This window comes from Rattus norvegicus, chromosome 18, assembly GCF_036323735.1.
Source record: "Rattus norvegicus strain BN/NHsdMcwi chromosome 18, GRCr8, whole genome shotgun sequence".
Taxonomy (NCBI): domain Eukaryota; kingdom Metazoa; phylum Chordata; class Mammalia; order Rodentia; family Muridae; genus Rattus; species Rattus norvegicus.
The window spans coordinates 29,699,324-29,720,809 of record NC_086036.1 but is presented as its reverse complement, the minus strand read 5'-3'; the positions used below and the strand labels follow the sequence as shown (position 1 = coordinate 29,720,809).

Sequence of the window (21,486 nt, the reverse complement as noted above, 5' to 3'; positions counted from 1 at the left end):
ATCCAGTGATCATAGGCGTGTGGGTTCATTTCTGGGTCTTCAATTCTAAGGGAGGAACCTTTCTAAGGAGGCTCTAATAAGCCCTGGAGGGACCTTGTTTTATAAAGAATAAGAAGTTTAGGCCAAACATGTTTATAAGCCTACTGGACACCTTTGACATTGTCTAGCAATTGGAGCTCTTTGAACTCAATGATAACCTCATTATGCCTGTATGTTAAGAACAGTGAGGGGTAGTACCTTGAACATGATTTCAAAAGGGGTGAGTCCCGTCTGGTAAGGCAGTTTCATACCTGGTAGAAAGTGAAGAAAAGGAAAGTTAACTTAGTCATTGCCAGTCTCCTAGGTCAATTTAGTTAAGGTCTCTTTTAGGGTTTTTTTTTCTTTCTACATGTCCTGAACTTTGGAGTCTATATGCGCAATAAAGTTTCTAATTAATCTCCAGAATATTGGCTAGTCTCTGACTTATGTGGGACACAACAGCTGGTCTGCTGTCTGACCCTATCATCTGAAGAAGTCTATACTTTGGCAGTATGTTCTCTATGAGCGTCTTTGTCACTGTGGATGTAGTTTTATGTTTAGTGGGAAAAGCCTCAGTCCAACCTGAAAAGGTATCTATAAACATCAATAAATATTTATATCTAAATTTTCTGGTTTTACCTCTGTGAAGTCTATCTTTCAGTAGACCCTGGCTTTTGTGCCTGTACTGGAAAGCCTCAGTTGAGCAAATGCCTCCATGAGATCCAGCTGTGAGGCATTTTCTTAACTAGTGATCAATTAGGAGGGAAGGCCCAGCCTATTGTGGGTGTTCTTGGATTCTATAAGAAAGCGAGCTGAGCAAGCCAGGGGAAGCAAGCCAGTAAGTAACATCCCTCCATGGCATCTGCATCAGTTCCTGCTTCCTGACCTGCTTGAGTTCCAGTCCTGACTTCCTTTGGTGAACAGCAATGTAGAAGTGTAAGGTGAATAAACCCTTTCCTCCCCAACTTACGTCTTGGTCATGACATTTGTGCAGGAATAGAAACCCTGACTAAGACAGTGCCTCAGAACCTATTATTGGGGTTCTTCTTGTTAGTCTCCCATTAGTTATCTGGCAGGCTTTCCAGTTCTTGACAATCTCAGTTATCTTTGAGTTGGCATCTCTAATCTTGATATTAGCAAAACCTGTATTCTCCAGATGCCCATGTGGGAAGAGCAGTAGATCTTCTGAAGTATGTGTAGTCCCATTTCTTCTGGCACAATGGGTTTGTAATCTGCTGTTCTCTACCATCTGTCATAACACTGGGACACAGGCAAATTCCCAGATTATGTCACCTTTTGAATACTTAGGGTAGTCAGGGATTACAGGATGCCCCAGATCCAAGGATGTCAAGGGCATGAGAGGTCCGATTTCTAGGGCAGCATGTTGGGCTGTTTTATCCATCCTATTGCCTTCTGAAACTGGATCCTTCCCTGTCTGGTGTCTCAAGCAGTGCATGATGGCTAGCTTTTTAGGCCCCCATACAGCCAGCCCTTAGCAGGGAGAGGATTTCCTTTTTACTTTTGATAGTCTTTCTTTCTGCCATCAGAAGGCTTCTTTCCTTATAAATAGGCCCACGGACATGAGCGGTAGCAAAGGGATCTTGTCTTTTCTCAGCTCCAATGCCTTGCTTAGAGCTACCAGTTTAGCTTTAAGGGTGGACATTCTTGCCGGGAGTGGCTCTGCCCAAACCATCTTGGTGTTTGAGACCACAGCTGTCCCAGCATATCTCTGCCTATCCTGAATGAAGCCATCTGAAGATCTGGTGTGGTCCCATGGATGTGGGCCAAAATGTCTTGAGTAGTCATACAGTGGCCCATCGAGGTCTGGGTCAGGCAGCATGGTATCTGGGTTCAGGGCAGTTGGGGCCTGAAAGGTTATCCTGGGGGAGGCAAGTGGGGGACTTAAGAGGAGAGGCTGGTAATGAGTCCTTCTGGCATTGGTGATAGTCAAGCTTTGGCCCAGTAACAGTTTGTCAGCATCCTTAACCAGGTAGGCTGTCGTTGTGATGAAGTGCAAACAGGGAGCCCAGCTGCTGGTAACTGGGTCTAATTTCTTTGACAGGTCTAATTTTCTTTGCCTGTGCCAGGGCCCTGATCTCTTGTCCATGAACAGTCGGAAGGGCTTAGTCACTTCTGCCAATCCCAAAACTGATGTAGACATGTCTTTCTGGCCTTGGAGAGCCACTTTTGACCTCTTAATATAAATCCCCTGGATCTAGGGAGTTCACCTGTGACTGGCAGAATAGGGCTCTTTAGTGGAGGCTTGATAGTCCAAATTTCTCAGGGTCTCCAAGAGGTCTTGGATCTCTTTTAGACACTTTTGTTTGTTTTCTGCTGTCACAAGGAGGTTATTTATAAACTGTTGAAGAGACTGCTATGTTTAGTAAGACAGAATGTTAAGCTCTATTATTAAAGAGGAAGCTGGTAGGTTTCTCTTTTATTTTTAGGCTTACCTTGGACATCTTTTAAGACCATGGTTTGAATAGGCTTTTTTTTTTTTGGTGTATTTCCTGGCCCAGTGGCTCTCTGCTTTACAATAATAAGTTAATTGGTCCTTTTCTAAGTGGGGCCCTTTTCGGTCCTTAGGGTCCCCCTTACCTCTTTTTGTAGAAGCCATTTGTTTTAGATGTTTTCTACACAGGTAGGCCACTGGCCTGGCACCAGGGCCCGAGTAAGCACATTCATTTCTAGAAGCCATTTGTTTCAGACATCTCCCTCTTTTCTCTTAGTCCTTGAACCTGTCCCTGATCTCTGGTGCTGCCTGGCTAATAAAGGCTTGAGCTACCAATGCTTTCCCTTACTTTGGCCAAATTAATGGCTGTGAGACAGCCACTTTGAGACCTGTCAGTCAGAGCCTGGCGGTGAGACTTACAGTCTCTCCTTACCTTTAGCCTTGTTGAAGCCTTAATCTGGGCGGGTTTCCCCCAGGGCCAGGAGTCAGTTTTCTGGCCTCTGTCTGTGGTGAAGAAAACCCGCAAGACCTCTTTGCAACATCTCAAGTGGGTTGGTGGGTGAAAAGGAGTGTCTTTAAGAGAGTAATTAAATCTCTAGGGTTGTCTGAAAAATGGGGAGTTCTGAGTTCTCCAGCAGAAAAGGGTCACTAGTGCCAAAGAGCCAGGAGTGAGGAGGCTGGTTTTCTAGATCACCACGAGGCCCTGCTGCCTGTGAGGACAGGCTGACAGACTCAGGCTCGGAAGGCGGAGCTGCCTGCCATTCTGCCTGAGGGGTTGAATAAGGTGGGGGTGGGAAAATAACATCTTCCTTTGCTCCTCCTTGGAGGACCCAGTAGAGGTATAGAGTAGGAGGAAACAGATGGTCTGGTGTCTCTTCCTTTATACCCTTGGGCTTTTTGCTAGCTGAGGCAAAAACTTCTGCCTGCTGTCTGGGGAGAAAAGGTTTAAGCTAAGAGGGCGGGGTGGGTGCTCTAGGCTGGACATCTATCAAAGTCAAAAGTCACCCTGTACAAGAAACACGAGAGTATACAACAGTTAGTTCTAATAGAATTTACAATGAACATGAATCCAAGTGGATCCGTAACCAGATGGTGGGCACTCAGGCACCCCACTCCGAATGAGACACTCAGGTCTCCCGATCAGATCCTGGAATGTCTTCCAGTCCCTGAGTGGCTGGCACTTCTAGTCAGTTGCATCGGACTACAGAATACCTTTAAGGCCTCTTTATAGAACAGAATTACAGTTGTGAGCACCACTTAGAATTTATGAACAAAGACCAGTGCTGCACAGACACAGACAAAATTACCTAGCCCTCATAAACACATGGACAGACTCACAGACTCCGGTGGACATTATCAGTATTGAAACCCTCAGGGTTGGGCCCTGAAGGCCTTGGGAATTCCTGGCCAAAGCACTGAAATGTTGTACCAGGAAGTGTTTGTGAATCCCAAAAGACCACTACGGAGCCATTTTCGATGTAATAGCATTAGGTCTCTTTATTACAGGCTCAGGCTTGGGCTCTCCTCTAACTCATTCCTGACACAGCAGGACAGGAAGGGAATGGAAGGCGGAGCACCTTTGAACCCTCAGCAGGACAAGTTTTTAATAGGAAAATGCTAGCAAGTGAGGTGGTGAGGGAAGGGGTGTCTGGTCTGACAAGCATCTAATAGAATGAGACTGGTGGGTGCTCTGAGGCAGGACCATTACAATCACAATGGTCTGAAAGTACATCTGAAACAATCAGACTAATCTTTGATTAACTGTTGCTAGGAAGTAGTTAGGGAGTAACTCTGGCCATGGGGTCCCTCCTGGTACCTGGGAGCATCTTGGGTTCTGTTGAAGGTCAAGTTCTCAGGTGTAGTTTTCTTTTTCTTTCTTTTTTAATATGGAGGCCAATCCCAAGATGGAGTAGATTTGACCTCTCACCACAGCCAGGCAAGAGATCTTATGTACACGATTTAACAGAAGTAATGATTTATTTTGTCTCCTGTATCATTGTCTTTAGTCCCAGGCTGCCTGGCTGATTCTGTTTCTGGGCCTGATGTGAAGCACAGGCCAGTGTGAGAAGGATATGTGACAGCAGAGATGTTCTGCTCACAGTGGTCAGGAAGCAAAGGGAGATGAAGCAAGGATTAGATCTTCCCAGGGCATGTCCCCACTGCCTTTCTTTTCCCAACTAGGCCCCAGCACATACTTTCCCCATATCTCAGTAACTTCATAATATCTACCAAGGGATTAAACAGATTAGATCAGAGTCCTCAGGATTAAATCATTTCTATAAAGCCCATCAATTGGCAACCAAAATACTAGTGCTTGATGGGGGAAAGCTTGCTACTCAAACAAGACACACATGGTTAGTAATCCTTCCCACTATATTTGTACTTAACTAGGAAGGTAGTGTGCATTAAACAGCTCGATTAAATTTTAAGGAGACACAGAATGGTTTTTCTCTCATAAATTTTTACAGGTTTTAGACTACATTTTCTTTAAAATAGGTCAACCATGTTATCCAATCAGCAATTGTATGCACCTCCTGCTTGTTTGTTTGTTTTTGGACAGGGTCTCAGTATATAGACTGGGCTGGCTTAGAACTTGCTATATAGAGCAGACTCCCCTCCATCTCACAAAGATTTATCTGCCTCTGTCTGGTGAGTGCTGGGACTTAAGGTGCTGATCACCAAGCCTGGCTTCTGTGTTCCTGTATTAGGCATTGGAACACAATGAAGAAGACAAAACTTTCTACCACGAAGTCAATCAAGAAATAAAGTGAATTTTGGAAATGCTAACTACATTTTAAGAGGGTCATTTTAATTTAGATATGGTTAGTATTTTAGAAGACATAAATCAAGTGACTTTGATGCACCATCAGAGAGATCCAAATGAAACAATAAGTAAAAACACATCTCATGAAGTGGGAATCGCCGGGTGTGATAGAGCACTCCTATGATCTTGATCCTGTGCTCAAGATGTACAGGTAGGTGAGTTTCAGTGAAGTTGAGGCTAGGTATGGCTGGATAGTGAGACCATCTCAAAAAAACCAAACCAAAATAGTGGAAACTGTCATTTATGCTAAGTACTATATGCCACATGCTGATCAACACCTGATTATTCATGGTACAAACCGCTCAATGCAGTAAAACAGTAAACATATGAAAAGAATTCTAAGATACTTGCCAGAGGGGTTGGGGATTTAGCTCAGTGCTTTAGCAAGCGCAAGGCCCTAGGTTCGGTCCCCAGCTCCAAAAATAAAAGATACTTGCCAGTAAGAACCAGGGCATATGCTGGGGGTGGCTGCTTTTATCCCAGGACTTGGAAGATGGACTGGGCCAGAAGGATCACTAAGAGCTCAAAGTTCTACCTAGGAAGGGTCACAGAGACAATGTATAAAAAAAGATTTAAAAAATGCTTCCACATTACATTTCAACTGTAACAGGCCCCCAGTTAGCACAACTGACTCCATGAGGAAAATACCATTCATTACATAGTGTGTTGATTATTCCTGCTTGTCAACTTGACTATATCTGGAAGGAACCACAATCCAGAAATGGAGGGCACACCTGTGATTCAGGTCTTGAGGCTAGAAGACACATGGATATCTTGAGGCATAGTGACTATGAAAAGCTTAGGTCCAGGCAAGGTAGTACACACCTCTAATCCCAGACAAACAGATCTCTGAATTCCAGGCCAGGCTGGGATAAGCCAAGTTCTGGATCCAGGAGTGGTGCTGCACACCTTTAATTTGCGCTATACTTTCTGCAGGAGGCCTATATAAGGACATTGGAAGAAGGAAGACTCACACTTCTTCAATTGCTTGCACTTACTTCTTACTTGCCAGCACATCTGTTGGTACCCACTTCTTCAAGATTCCAGTTTATACAGAAGACTGGGTGAAAGAACTAACCTCGTGGGACTGAGAAACTAGATTCTTGAACTTTCCATTCACAGCTGCCCATTGTTGGGTTAGTTGGGCTACAGACTGTAAATCATTACATTAAAATCCCTTAATGTATACAGACATTCCAGAATTTCTGTGACTCTAGAGAACCCTAACAGTACAGACAGTACCAATGGGCAAAACAAAAACAGACCTAATTATCAAATTTCATAGTTTTGAGAAAGTCTCTAATGTACTAACCTTGTTTTTTGGCTTCTGTAGTTCTGTCTCTGGAAAGTGGTTTTTGTAACAGAAACATGCCAATGTAGAACATTTGTTTGTGCTTAAAAGCTCACCCTGAGAAAGCCTTAGGGCCACACTGGGATCCAGAACACCCAATGTAGTCGCTGGCTAGCTAATACTTTATATTGGCTTAAAACTATGTCCAAGCAGCCTTCTTTGGTGGATACCCAACAACAAAATCAGAACGTTTGTGTTTCAGGCAAGGCAATTCTGTTCTTAATGAACCTGTGTCATCATAAAAACATTTGTATACAGTTATATCTATCAAACATATTACCAAAATAGCGTATCATACATATCACACCTCGTCCTCTGGAGCCAAAAATACTAACGAAGCTAAAGGCTTAGTTCCTCTCAAAGCTAATTAACATGATTATACACAGCGTTATGTGGTAGACAGCAAAACTGTATCATTCCACTGTTTTGGCCACTTTACTTTCACTTTGTGATGCTTCCAAAGCTTTTGGCGGAGGGACCGGGTATGCCCTGGGAAGAAAAGATGCTTTCTGCAGGGACGCCCTTTATCTCTGGCAATCACTCTAGAAACTGTCTTAACCCACGACTTCATAAAAGTGCTGTCTTAGGGGGTGTGCTTATGTTTTACTTTTTGGAATCTTCATCTTTGAATTCCAAGCCAAGGTTTTTCCGGAAACACTAGTTTTAATCCTATACAAGGTAAGTTCTCACGAGAAGTAGTCACGAGACGACGTAATTACGAGAATGCGCCTGCGCGCGCCGCGACGTTACTACTTCCGGAAGAGCGGCAGCCAGCCCCTCCGCGTCTACTTCCGGTCTTTGACGTAGCGCCGCGTCTGCTTCCGCTCACTGCCGTAGCACTTTCTTTCCTTCTTTTCTGCGTGGGAGGAGGCTTGGCAAGGTCCTCTCCGGAGTTCGGATGTTTGAGCGGCAGTGTGGCGAGGTTTCGCGCTGCGGGTCCTGAGCCGTTTCGTTGTTAGCGCTCAGGTCGCCTTGCCGGGCGGCTGAAAGCGCGGACAAACTGGAAGGTAGACGCACCGCTCATCGCTGCTTTACTCAGGCCGAGAAAAGCTGAGTTCATAGTTGCTGGTGAACTGTAAGTACCCGAGCCGAAGAGCTCACGACTTTTATTTAAATCTCTTACTGGAGAGAATCCGTGGATTGGGATTGCCTGCCAGACGGACGGACTGTGCCTAAAATCCCCTCAGGCGCTGCTGTTTTCTTTGGCTGTTCACGTGATGCTGCAGCGGCGTCTAGAGGCCCTAATTTGGTATTGCATCTAGTAGAGGTGTGAGTTTAACAGGGACAATGCCAAAGTGGGATGCATGTTTAGAGATTAGTATTGGGACTTAATTATAAATTAAGACAAAATAGGCAGTAGGTGATGATCCACTTAGTTGCTGTTTTCCTTAGAACTCAGTAACTAAGAGTTTAAGATTATTCTTAACCTTGTCCTTTTTTTAACTGTTGTAGGAGCTGGAACTTGTTAGTGCAGCAGGTGTTTATTGGAGAAGTAATTCACAAGGAAGTGAAGATGAGTAAGAGCAAAGATGATGCACCTCATGAGCTAGAGAGCCAGTTTATCTTACGGTTGCCCCCAGAATATGCCGCTACTGTGAGGAGGGCAGTGCAGTCTGGGCACGTCAACCTGAAAGATAGACTGAGCATTGAGTTACACCCTGATGGGCGTCATGGGATTGTCAGAGTGGATAGAGTGCCCCTGGCTGCAAAATTGGTAGATTTGCCGTGTGTTACGGAGAGCTTGAAAACCATTGATAAAAAAACCTTTTACAAGACAGCTGATATCTCTCAGATGCTTGTAGCCACAGTAGATGGTGATCTATACCCTCCTGTGGAGGAGCCAGCTGCTACTGCTGATCCCAAAGCAAACAAGAAAAAAGATAAGGACAAAGAGAAAAAATTTGTTTGGAACCATGGAATTACTCTACCTCTAAAAAATGTCAGAAAGAGAAGGTTCCGGAAGACAGCAAAGAAGAAGTACATTGAATCTCCAGATGTGGAAAAAGAAGTAAAGCGGCTGCTGAGTACAGATGCAGAAGCTGTCAGTACTCGTTGGGAGATAATTGCTGAAGATGAAACAAAGGAGGCAGAAAATCAAGGCCTTGATATCTCCTCTCCTGGAATGTCTGGCCACAGGCAGGGCCATGACTCACTAGAGCATGATGAGCTTCGAGAGATATTCAATGACCTCAGCAGCAGCAGCGAAGATGAAGAAGATGTAAACATCATTGACACTGAAGAGGATCTGGAGAGACAGCTACAGGACAAGCTAAATGAGTCAGATGAACAACACCAAGAAAATGAAGGAACCAATCAGTTGGTTATGGGGATTCAGAAGCAGATTGATAATATGAAAGGCAAGCTTCAAGAAACCCAAGACAGAGCAAAGCGCCAGGAGGATCTCATCATGAAGGTAGAAAACCTGGCTCTGAAGAACAGGTTTCAAGCTGTTCTGGATGAGCTCAAACAGAAGGAAGACCGGGAAAAGGAGCAGCTTAGCTCTTTGCAAGAAGAGCTGGAATCACTTCTGGAGAAGTGAAAAGGTTGACTTTAGTCCTTAGACTAGTCAGCTTAAGAAGAATTTATTTTCAGAGTGAGGTCTTGAAAAATTCTTCTTTTTTCTTTGAAATATTCTTATTTCCTGTAATGCTAGGAGTTATTGTGTTGATTGTTTTCACTCTTAAGAAAATAGGATTACATAGGCAGATTTGTTGTAGTGTAAGGTTAGTGAAGTGACAACACTGAGCTTTTAATCACTTCACCATAGGACTTTATTACAATTTGTTTCCTAAGTTTCTAGTCCTATTCTTCGGTGCTAAGATCAGTAAGAAGCTAGCTAGCCTACAGGCAATGGAGTGTTTTTTTTTTTTTTTTTTGTTTTTTTTTTAAGAAATATATTTTTTTACCTTCTCAGCAAGTTTCCATGTTACAGAAATGCAAGTTTTTTCATAAAAGTTGTTTTTTGCACAATAAAAGTTACTAATTTTCACTTTGCTTATCTTGTTCTTCAATGAATACTGAAAGTTGAGGTGAGCTCATGGAGTTTAATGGCTGAGTGGTATAGATCAAGATACATGCTGTTGTTTTGCCTTTTTAGAAAAGGAATACACCAGATAAGGAAATGGAGAAATTCATCTTTGCATTATAGATTATGGTTCAGGCCTACCTACACCATCTGGAGGTTTGTGAACACTCGGTCCAGAGCCTTCTTAAACTATCCTACTTTTCATTGAAGGATATCTGTCTATATCTTTTTATTAAACACTAAAGTTATCTATAAAATACTGGAAGCAGTTAAACAGTTATCAGATGAACTATTCCACTTGCTTAGATTAAGATTATATTCTTAACTGTTGCCATTTTAATTGCTATGCTTTTTTAATAGGCATGTTTGTTCATGTTATTTCATTAGTATTTGCCACTATGAAAGCCTGTTACCAGGTCTGGTATTTTAAAATTTCATACATAGAATTTTTCTCTGAGGCATTTAATGTTTTATGGATGGGAGGGGTGTTTTTGGGGAAAAACCAAGATTGGTAAGGTGCATAGTTAAAAATTAATTTCTGTCTGATTTGTTTGTAAAACTTCACTTTAAAAGTACTTGCTTCATAAATCAAAGTTCAGATTTTGTTAGAAAACAGTAGTGAAGTGTTCAAAATGAGTTATTAAGACTGAATTCAGGATCAAGCCTCTTAATGCTTAGACGCTTCAGAATGTACTTTTCCTTGCGTTTTCACAAGCACGTGACTGCAATGCAGCTTAAAGATTCCCTTAATATCTGGCTCTAGAGTGTTAGAGTCATAAAGTATGTGTTCTTAACAAAGTGGCAGGTGAAAAATTCTAAGTATATTTAAGATATTTTCACCACACTTAAAGAACTGACACCAGAGGAAGATACAGTATTTAACCAAAGAGTTTTTACTATGATGTTGGTACAGGTGCTACCGAAATACCATCAATATTGGAAGGATGTTGGATGCACATTTTTTCTTAACAGAATATTCTACTGGTGTGGTCTTGGTTCAGTTATTAGCTCTACTTGGATTTTCAAATCCATAATTTAAAGACTAACATGAACTTCAGATTTAGTATATTCAACTGTGTCCTGGAAATACTAAAAAGCTGCCCCCTGGCATGCCAAGTATGAATTCAAAATGGAAGTCATCTGGCTCCTTTCATTGAGAGCTTGCCTTCTGTTTTGCTGTTGACAGCTGCCAGAGCATCTGAAGCTCCAACCTAGTCTTAACAGCTTGAGGTCAAGGCATACCAGTACATATCCTAGATCAGTGATTTGATTGTGTGAGTTTTGGGCCATGTAATTTGTAGCTTAATCTGTCTGCTTCGATTTTCTTCTCTGAAATGGAGTCGATAGTATTACCAGCCTTACAGGGATATCAGACTGACTTAAATCATAAGACAGGCGTACTTAGAATAGTACCTGGAATAATGATAAGTGAACAGTGAACAAAGAAATGTTACCACATACTAGAGTAGATCATAAAAGGCATTAAATGGTCTTGAATTTGAGAGTGACGGAGGTGATAGTAAGAAATTTTTAATTTTGATTCACTATATATCTCAGGATGGCCTTGAACTTGGTTCTCTTGTCTCGGTCAAGTGTGGAGACTGTAGGTGTGCATGGTCAGGCCTGGCTTAGCAAACAGCTGTTTTAATTAGGTTTTGTTTCAAATTCAACAAAGACTCAAACCTTATATTTTGGAAAGTTTATTTAGATTATCTACAGCATAAAAATTGACTTAGTTTATTCCTGTAGCTTTCCTGTTTGTTTCTGGACATTTTTGTATTAATATTAAAAATGGCATAGTGATTATCTGTAACATAAAATTTAAAAGATGATAAAGATTGAGATCCACATCCTGCAGTCTCATGAAAGATTCACTTTTCTCATGCACCTCTTAGCTAAGGAGTATAGTATAGAGATGAACATTCAGTGTTTCTGGGTTTATTTGCAAATTGTGCTCTGTGTGTGTGTGTGTGTGTGTGTGTGTGTGTGTGCGCGCGCGCGCGCGTGCGCGCGTGTGTGCGCGTGCGTGTGCGTGTGTGTTGGGGTGCTGGGCCTTGGGAATGCTAGGCGATTGCTCTGTCACTGAGCTGCATATAGATCTTATCACATTTTAAGAGGTGTCATCTCATGCCTTTATTTGGTGTGTACAAAACACTTATGTAGTTTTTTAATGCAAAAAATAATGATTTTGTTATGTAGACACTTTATAGACTTTTCTAAAAATATGAACAGTTTTATCAACATGTGAATCTGTATTTTTTTCCTAATAGTTTTTTCCATTGTTATTCACTACTGATGGTAATTAGCTGTAAGGAAAGGAACTCATTATAGTCTGTGCTCAGAGTTCTTGATACCTAAGATCGTTATCTTTTGAAGCCATCTCTCAGAGCATAGAAAATTTATTTTTCTATATAAATTGGATCAATGGAGGCTCCAACTCAAAATGCACAGATTAAGCGGGAATGAGGTGAACAGCAGCTGAAAAGGATTTGTGTGCAAGCTTATGTATTTACTCTAGGGACCCTGTTAAATCAGTGTTCAGGCATACAGATTTGAGATTAGATGATTAGGTTCTGGAGAGATGACCCCGGGTTAGGTTTGCACACATGGTGCCTTACAACTAATTTTAAGTCCAATTCCAGGGTATTCAACCTTGTTGTGATTTCCATGGTACATATACATGCAAATTGGTAAAAATCTTTTTAAAAATCTTAGAATATTATCTCTAAAGAAAAGTTAGAGAAAAGAATTCCAATGTCAGCATTGGACATTTTCCAAAGAAAAGGCCATCTGCTCAAGAAAGAAAGCCTACCTCTTACCATGCACACTCTTGAGTTTTAATGTCTCACTGTTGTTTTGAGGCAGGGTCTCTGTGGTTAGGCCTTATGGGACTGTCCCTGTAGATTAGGCTGGCCTTGAGTTGAGAAATCTGCTGGTCTCTGCTTGGGATTAAAAGCAGGTGCCAGTGCACCAGCCTAAAGCCTTACTTTTAAACATAGTCCAGGAAAGTGAATGAAAGAAACGTTTCAGTACCCTGGCCCCAGATTTGGTTACACCTCCAAAGTAGTGTTTCTGCAGAACTTCAACTCCTGCCTTACCTGCCCTGGAGAAAAGCACCTGCTGTGGGATGTTTTATTTCGTACCAGGGACTCAAATGTAGCAGTTCCCAAGTTTGTCTTCTCTATTGATTATCCATTTTTTGAGGCAGAGTTTCAATATATATCGCTGGCTGGCCTCAAACTCTCTGCTCTCTGCTTCTTGAATGCTGGAGTTAAAGGCCCCTAGAATGGCCTGTCATTTCTTTGAAAGCACTGTTCTGGAAAGTTGTGCTCTTAACATCCAGGTTGGATCAACTGAGAGCACCTCCTGTGCCATATTGCATGGTAAGAAATCAGGAAAACGAGCCCAATTTGGCTGTGGTACTGAGGGTGAAACAGCTGTGGTTCACCGAGCTGCAGTAAAGCGTTTCCTCCCAGGTATTTATGGGAGAAATGGCGGTTACCACAACCACTGAAAGCATTCTGCCATTGCCCTCGGGGACAGTAGGGTGCTCGTGGATGCACGTGCTTGGGGGTTATTCCCCAGCGGCCAGAGAGTGCGGTGGCCCAAGGCTTTGGCTTTATCTTTGACAAGGAGACAGGTCCGCAGTGGGGACCATGGGCGCCTACAGAGACTTGGCTTCTGGCGACACCCTCGGGAGTGTGGAGGAACATGAAATCCACCCTGCCATCCAAGCCGCCATAGACCTCACTGCCGGCGCAGCAGGGGCCGCAGCGTGTGTGCTGACCGGGCAGCCCTTCGACACCGTAAAAGTAAAGATGCAGACATTTCCCTACATGTACAAAGGCCTCGCTGACTGTTTCCTAAAGACATACAACCAAGTGGGTGTCCACGGCCTTTACAGGGGAACCAGTCCTGCACTGTTAGCCTATGTCGCCCAGGGCTCTGTCCTATTTTTGTGCTATGGCTTTTGCCAACAGTTTGTCAGGAAAGTGGCAAGAGTGGAGCAGAGTGCAGAACTGAACGACTTTGAGACTGCCACTGCTGGGTCACTGGCTTCTGCATTTGCTGCGCTGGTCCTCTGCCCCACTGAGCTTGTGAAGTGTCGGCTGCAGACTATGCATGAAATGAGGGTGGCAGGGAAGACAAAACACAGCCACAACACAATTTGGTCTATGGTTAAGAGTATCTTCATGAAGGATGGTCCCTTAGGCTTCTATCGTGGACTCTCAACCACTCTTGCTCAGGAAATACCTGGATACTTCTTCTACTTTGGGGGCTATGAAATCAGTCGATCATTTTTTGCGTCAGGGGGATCAAAGGATGAACTAGGTCCTGTCCCTTTGATGTTAAGTGGAAGCTTTGCTGGGGTTTGTCTCTGGCTTATCATATTCCCAGTAGACTGCATTAAATCCAGAATCCAGGTTCTTTCTATGTTTGGGAAGCCTGCAGGATTAATTAAAACCTTTATAAATGTTGTGAGAAATGAAGGAATATTAGCCTTGTATTCTGGATTGAAAGCCACTCTGATTCGAGCCATCCCTTCCAATGCTGCTCTATTTGTGGTTTATGAATACAGCAGAAAGATGATGATGAATGTGGTAGAAGAATACTGAAGTGTCTTGATGAATCCTTGTCTGAGCACACCAATGTGAGGACCACAGCTCTACATGTCAAAGAGTTCAAGACCAACATGGAGTTATCTTTGACTGGGAATTTCGGGTTTGTCTTCCCTTCCTCAGATCTCAAACCTTGTGGAGAGATCTTTATAGCATATGTTTTTTTTCTGCAGTCCTTCTGAAATAGGAAAATCACTACTTTTGCTGATGGTGGGATCTACAGGGTGAACCCAAGACCCTATGTACTTAATTATCAGGGCTTCTTCATAAATCTATATATGCATCTTGAATGGTGGTTATGTGTTGTGAGTGAAACATAATTTGGTGCTGTTCAGTGTCAAGTATCACCAAAATATCTTGAGGTGATCATGCTTCATGTTTATAGGTATTGCTTAATTCATTCAAGATGTGGGTTATGGTTTGAAACCTCTTTAATGTGCACTGCATTAGGCCGTTAAGGTTTTTTTTTTTTTTTTTTTAACGTCTTTAGGTGAGCACCAACACATTTATGCTGATTTCTAAGAAGAGATTGTACCTGTGTACCAGCATGGCTTCCGCATTCGAGTAAAATTTCATAATAGGCATCCTGGATTTTTTATGCTGTCCTTAGTGTGGTTAAAGTATAGTTAGTTATATTCTACCAGCACTGGTATTGTTAGGTGGGGCAATGAGTATCAGAGAAGACTTTGGGAAGCTGTGTGGTCTTTACCTGCATTATTTCCTCATTCTTCTCTTCCAAAGGTGTCAGGCTTTAGATTGAGGAAGGAGCTAAAGGGATGGGATTATATATTGTGCTTTGATGATCCATGTAGATGGAGAGAATTCTAATAACTCCTTGCCTCTGGGTACTGGCCTGGACAGGAATTCACAGTGTTGGGTTGGTTCACTTTAGGTCTCTCATCGTTCTCCATACCATCACCCATTTCCCCAGGAAACAAAGTAAAGAAGGCAAGAGTAGGTTTGGTTCTGTTCGGTGACAGAGTAAGAGTCCTGCTAGATGAAGTCATCACTTAGGCAGGACTAGTGTGCACTTAGTAGTACATCACAGTAAGCAATGTGAAAGGGGTGACTTAACCCCTGAAGTTCACCTTGGGTCCATAACTGCTTCAGTGTGGTCAGTGTTTTAGTTTTCTAAATTTGGTTCTGGTGGTCAGTGAACCTTAAATGACTGGATTTACAATATAAAACAATGGACCATAAGAAAAGCCATTTTACTAAACTCTACGTATGCATATAAGCACAGACTATCTCCCAATAAAACTCCCAAACACACCAAAATGAGATGAGTCCCCTTCCCCAAATTAAAATTCAGTTTACCTCCAACAGACCTGGAATTAAGCAGATGTTCATGGACCATATGATTTTAGAGTCATTCTTTATACCAATAAAGTAAGCTTCGTCTGTGTTGCTACAAGATCAACAGGGTCTTTTCAATAACAGGTGTTGATACCTATGGAGCTGAAAGAAGGTGAGGTACCAGTTTAATAGTATGTGTGCCCTGTGCCAGGCCTTTAACTTCCTTTTTAAAACCCACTAAGCCAAACTATAGTTCCAGATGCAAGATTCAAGTTAATTAGAAGATGACAAAGAAGCCCTGCTGGGGATAGTTAGCAAGATGTCTCTCAATATTACACACAGTCTGCTTAGGATCTATAGTTGTTTTTTTTTTTTTTTCCCATATATTTTTTTCTATCTGAAGCCATTTGCTAGTTTAATTATAAGTTGTTTCTGTGTGTAAGTTCTGTGCACCACACTTTATGGTCAGTGTAGTCCTCCAGCATATAGCATCTATGAGCTGGCCTGGAAGCTCTCCTTTCAGCACACTTGCTTCTCACATACTATACATTAAACGTTTAAATGCCTTCAGTAGAAATCATATGAAGCAAGCAAGAGTGAATGTGAGTAGAAGGAAATAGTCACACTTTTCCGGTTTAATTAACCCTTGGTTTAACTTTTGGGTACATTTTGTATCCTTTCAGATCTCTAGGTTAGACAGCAGTTAAGATATGAACAGTGGAAGTGGCTGGGGTCAAGCTCTGTTGTTTAATCTTAGCTCTGGGGCGGGACAGGAAACCTGGGCTCGCTGAAACGCAGTTAGGAGACCAGGTCATGCAATTTTGTGACTAGGTCTTATGACCTGGTCTTGTGACCAATATTATGGGAAATCCTGGTTTGAGCAGTTAATCTATATGAGATCAACCTTCCACCAATCAAAAGGAAGGATGTGACCATGTGACATAGGAAATGTTTTACCACAACTGGAGATCCTATCCTCAGAACTTCACTGGTCTGTGAGAGCAAATATTTACTCTTAATAAACTTCACTTTATTCTAATGAACTTGGCTTGCTGAGACTATGTGCAATTTGTTGCAATCCCAGTGAGAATGTAAGAATGATAGACCTGTAATGGGACTCACATGCATAGAAATTGTAAGCTAACATTGTCCTCTCCCATGAATAGAGGTTGACTCTGACCTCCTTGGATGCCACTCTGCCTTGCACTAATGGAAAAAAAATCTATCTTTTCTTTATCTTCCCTCCTTTTCATAGGTTGCTTTTCTTAAGCATGAAAGCCCCAAACATAGGCACACTAGAAAACTGCCTTCCCAGGCCAGGACAACTGTATTAAGACTTGAAGACCAAGGGGAATGGGGCTTGACAGCTTTCAGTGTAAAGAAAAAATAAACCCTCCTGGCTTTAACTTTTTATTTTCTATTTTCTCTTTCTCTTTCCACCATTTATAATTTTATCAGACTTCCTTTCATTTCCAAGCGCTGTTGGATGTAAAATGTAACAGGAACATCTCTACTACTCACCTGTATTTCTCAGTGGATGCTCCCCACTTTACATTTTCTTCAGGGTGAACTTTCAGGTGCCAATGCCAAGAATGTTCTCTCTCTTAGTCCCCTTCATCCTACCCTTCCTTGGCCTTTAGCCCTCCACTTTTCTATAAGCTCTGTTTTTTCTTCTATTATTTTCTTTATCTTCATTTCAAATATTATCCTCCGTCCCAGTTTTCCTCTGGAAAGCCACTATCCCATCCTCCCACTCCACCTCTGTGAGGGTGCTCCCCGGCCTACCCATCAATCCACTCCCTCCCTCCCTGGATAAACTCTGCTTTTACAAGTGCCTATTTATGTATGCTTCCCCCACTCCCACTCTCTTTTTAAAGGTTTCTTTATTTAATGTATATGAGAACATTGTACCGATCCCATTACAGATCCATGTGGTTGCTGGGAATTGAACTCAGGACCTCTGGAAGAGCAGTCAGTACTCTTAACCGTTGAGGCATCTCTCTAGCCCCATATGCTTCCTCTCTTAATTCCTTTCTTAATTTGATTGTGAGGGCAAAGATCTCCATTTTTCCCCTAAATTCAAGGTTAGGACTCTTTTCCTGTTGTATGAAATAGCTTTGGGATCAGCACATTCCTCCATAGGAGCCAGGCTCCTTGCTTTTTTCCTGTTGATGGCTCCCAATGCTACTGGCAAGAACTCCATTTGTCCTGTGTCAGGATGTTTAATGCGAAGTTTTGGAAATGGTCAGGCTGTCCACTTTTAGTTACACCAAGCTCCAGAATGTTCTTTAGGTTATTCCGAGATTATCCTTAAAGGACTATGTTCCTGACCAAGGTATCACTATTTACTGGAAATGGGACAATTTCATTGTCCATACTATCAAGAGGACTTCAGAAATCACTTACTCTGGGGATAGTCTAAGATTACTTTTCTTTCCTGGGTTGGTTTACGTGATACCATCTGTTGGCTGCCTATTTATTTATTTATTTATTTATTTATGGATTCCAGACCTTAACTCTATGTCTGAATCTCTTCCCATGGTTCAACATGGGACCTACCAAATTTAGTGGGATTGATGATGTAAAGGCCCACTTTCTCCTTTCCCTAGTCTCTGGATGCAGAATTAAAAATCCTAAGTGACTTCTATGCCATATAGAAGAGGAATTCTATAAAGAACTTGTTCTATAAAGAACAAGTCTCCAGCCACACAGTCCTAAACATGATGACAACTGGGCCAAGTCAAGCCTGTTTAATATTTGGAAGGGAGAATTGTTAAGGAGATACAGGGCAGTATCAAAGATGGGATATATTGGTTACACCTGATACTTGAGGCTAAAGATGAGGCCTCAAGGGTGTTATCTAAGGGATAGCTGTTAGAGAAGGTGATACCAACTCACAGTGACAACTAAGTATCTGTTTGAGGTGAGAGACACACAAACCAGATTACAGGGGAGCCAATTTTTTTTTATCAAATATGCTGAAATATTTATTTAAGATGAAATCTCTTTTTTTTTTATTAACTTGAGTATTTCTTATATACATTTCGAGTGTTATTCCCTTTCCCGGTTTCCGGGCAAACATCCCCCTCCCCCCTCCCCTTCCTTATGGGTGTTCCCCTCCCAACCCTCCCCCCATTGCCGCCCTCCCCCCATAGACTAGTTCACTGGGGGTTCAGTCTTAGCAGGACCCAGGGCTTCCCCTTCCACTGGTAGGGAGCCAATTTTTTAATGGAGATAGTGACATTCAACTCATGGTGAACACTAAAGGTATCCCCAGAAGATAGTAGTGTTTTTGGGGGGAGCCAGAGCTCTTCCCTCCTACTTTTTTGGAGAGACTGTGTCTAGGGACACCATGACCAAGGCAACTCTTATAAATGACATTTAATTGGGGCTGGCTTACAGGTTCAGAGGGTCAGTCCATTATCATCAAGGTGGGAAGCAGGGCAGCACCCAGGCAGGGCTTGGTGCTGGAAAAGCTCAGAGTTCGTTATCTTGTTTCAAAGGCAAACAGAAGACTGCTCTTCTAGGCAGCTAGGAAGGTGGTCTCAAAGCCCACCCCCACAGTAACACAGTTCCTACAACAAGGCCACACCTCCTAATAGTGCCACTCACTGGGTCAAGCGTATTTAAACCACCATAAACCCCCTCAAACAGCTCTTTATAGCAGTGGACACATCCTGAGAAACTAGAATGAATTTGATTTAAAGAAAATTATTTTTCTCTTACAATATGGCCTCAACACTGAAGATGTAAAGATGTTCCTTATATTCAGGCATCCTCCTTATCCAGGAAGTGGCTTTCCAAGAAGTCACAGAGGTGACAGTCTGTGTGGGCAGAGCCCAGGGCATGCAGATCTAAGAGGGCCTGATTCAGGTTCTTCTCCAGGGCCAAGGCAGCTTCCATGGCCTCCAGGGTTTTATCCCATTCATCTTGAGATGGCTTCTGCACATCCTGGAAGAGTTCACGGCCCCCACGTTCATTCTGTAACTTGAGTTGATGCTTAGCGTCCTTGCGCTTCTCCTCGGCCAATTCTCGAAGAAGTGGCCTATGCCCTCCAAAGCCATGTCATCCCGATCAAAAAAGAAGCCTGGAGAGAGGTAGATGTAGGAGGCCCGCAGGTGCAAGTTGACCAGGTGGTTCGTGGCAGCTTCCACTTCGATGGAATAATTCTGACGAATCTGAGAGGTCATGGCTGATCCAGAGTATGGAGCTAACTGCTAAGATGGGGCTGGCTGGTCCTAGGAGCTGAAGGTGGCAAGGAGATGGTCCCAGAGGCTGCGACTGGAGAGACTTGTAAGGCAGCTGGAAGTGAATAAAGTGGGAGTCCCCGGGTCTGTTCTGTCCAAACACTGTTGAAGCAAGATACAGATCCTCCAAAGCCCTGCTCTCAGCTCCTCTTGTACCATGCCTGCCTGGATGCTGCTATGTTTCCACCTTGAAGATAATGGACTGAACCTCTGAACCTGTAAGCTAGCCCCAATCAAATGTTGTCCTTATAAGAGTTGCCTTGGTCATGATGTCTGTTCACAGCAATAAAACCCTAACTAGTCACTGCTCCCAAACCCTATGGGAGAGAGAGCTCACCGACCGGAGAGGTGGGCACTCTTGAGACTGCAGAGTGGGAGAGACCACCAAGACTGCCCTCACCTGCCCACATCCCTGACCCAAGAGGAAACTGTTTACGGCCTCTGGGAACTGGAAGATAGGGGAACTCGAACGGCAGATCCCCCGCAGTCCAGACACTGACCAGACCTGAAGGGAACCGGTCAACAGTTCTCTGCACCCAAATCCCGTGGGAGGGAGAGCTAAACCTTCAGAGGGGCAGACACGCCTGGGAAGCCAGAAGAGACTACACTCTGGCCACATTTATGACTCCAGAGGAAAACACCTAACGCCATCTGGGACCCCAGTGCACAGGGGCTCCGAGAAAAGATGGCACAGGCCCTCCTGGTTGCAGCCCTCACTGAGAGCTCAAAAGCAGAACCCCAGGAGCAACTTGAGCCACAGGATCACAGGTAAGACCAACTTTTCTGCTTCAAGTGACCTGCCTGGTGGACCGAGGACACAGGCCCACAGGAACAGCTGAAGACCAGTAGACAGGAAAGACTACACGCCTGAAAGCAGAACACTCTGTTCCCATAACTGGCTGAAAGAAAACAGGAAAACAGGTCAACACACAGGACTATAGGAAAGTCTAGCCACTGTCAGAAATAGCAGAACAAGGTAACACCAGAGACAACCTGATGGTGAGAGGCAAACGCAGGAACCCAAGCAACAGAAACCAAGACTACATGGTGTCATCGGAGCCCAATTCTCCCACCAAAGCAAACACTGAATATCCAAACACACCAGAAAAGCAAGATCTAGATTTAAAATCACATTTGATCATGATGCTAGAGGACTTCAAGAAAGACATGAAGAACTCCCTTAGAGAAACGCAGGAAAACATAAATAAAGAAGTAGAAGCCTATAGAGAGGAATCACAAAAATCCCTGAAAGAATTCGAGGAAAACACAATTCTTTGTGAAGGAATTAAAAATGGAAATAGAAACAATAAATAAAGGACACAGGGAAACAACCCTGGATATAGAAACCAAAGGAAGAGACAAGGAGCCGTAGATACAAGCATCACAAACAGAATAGAAGAGAGAGAGAATCTCAGGAGCAGAAGATTCCATAGAAATCATCAACACAACAGTCAAAGAAAATGTAAAATGGAAAAAGCTATTGGTCCAAAACATACAGGAAATCCAGCACTCAATGAGAAGATCAAACCTAAGGATAATAGGTATAGAAGAGAGTGAAGACTCCCAGCTCAAATGAACAGTAAATATCTTCAACAAAATCATAGAAGAAAACTGCCCTAACCTAAAGAAAGAGATGCCCATAAGCATACAAGAA

The 21,486-nt window shown here is 42.9% G+C and overlaps 2 protein-coding genes and 1 pseudogene across 3 annotated transcripts; 2 read left to right on the top strand and 1 right to left on the bottom strand.

Moving 5' to 3' along the window:
• The first annotated feature begins 7,427 nt into the window (after nt 1-7,427).
• Taf7 (TATA-box binding protein associated factor 7) lies at nt 7,428-16,628 on the top strand. Of its 2 annotated transcripts, XR_010059576.1 has the most exons (3): nt 7,428-7,720; nt 8,098-13,551; nt 14,780-16,628. XR_010059576.1 is itself a non-coding variant. In NM_001107394.3 (2 exon segments), a coding segment is annotated over 1 exon segment (1,026 nt). In that variant the 5' UTR covers nt 7,486-7,720; nt 8,098-8,158; the 3' UTR covers nt 9,185-9,634.
• Nucleotides 13,247-16,628, top strand: Slc25a2 (solute carrier family 25 member 2). The gene has a single exon (NM_001106152.2). The coding sequence runs from the start codon at nt 13,489-13,491 to the stop codon at nt 14,284-14,286; it is 798 nt and encodes a 265-aa protein (NP_001099622.1). The 5' UTR covers nt 13,247-13,488; the 3' UTR covers nt 14,287-16,628.
• Nucleotides 16,629-18,755: 2,127 nt separating this feature from the next.
• On the bottom strand, nt 18,756-19,775 carry Ftl1-ps3 (ferritin light chain 1, pseudogene 3; annotated as a pseudogene).
• Nucleotides 19,776-21,486: the final 1,711 nt, after the last annotated feature.

What these genes read in the sequence shown, in the direction of transcription:
- Slc25a2 (NM_001106152.2), top strand. Translation starts at nt 13,489, where the DNA reads ATGCAGACATTTCCCTACATGTACAAAGGCCTCGCTGACTGTTTCCTA.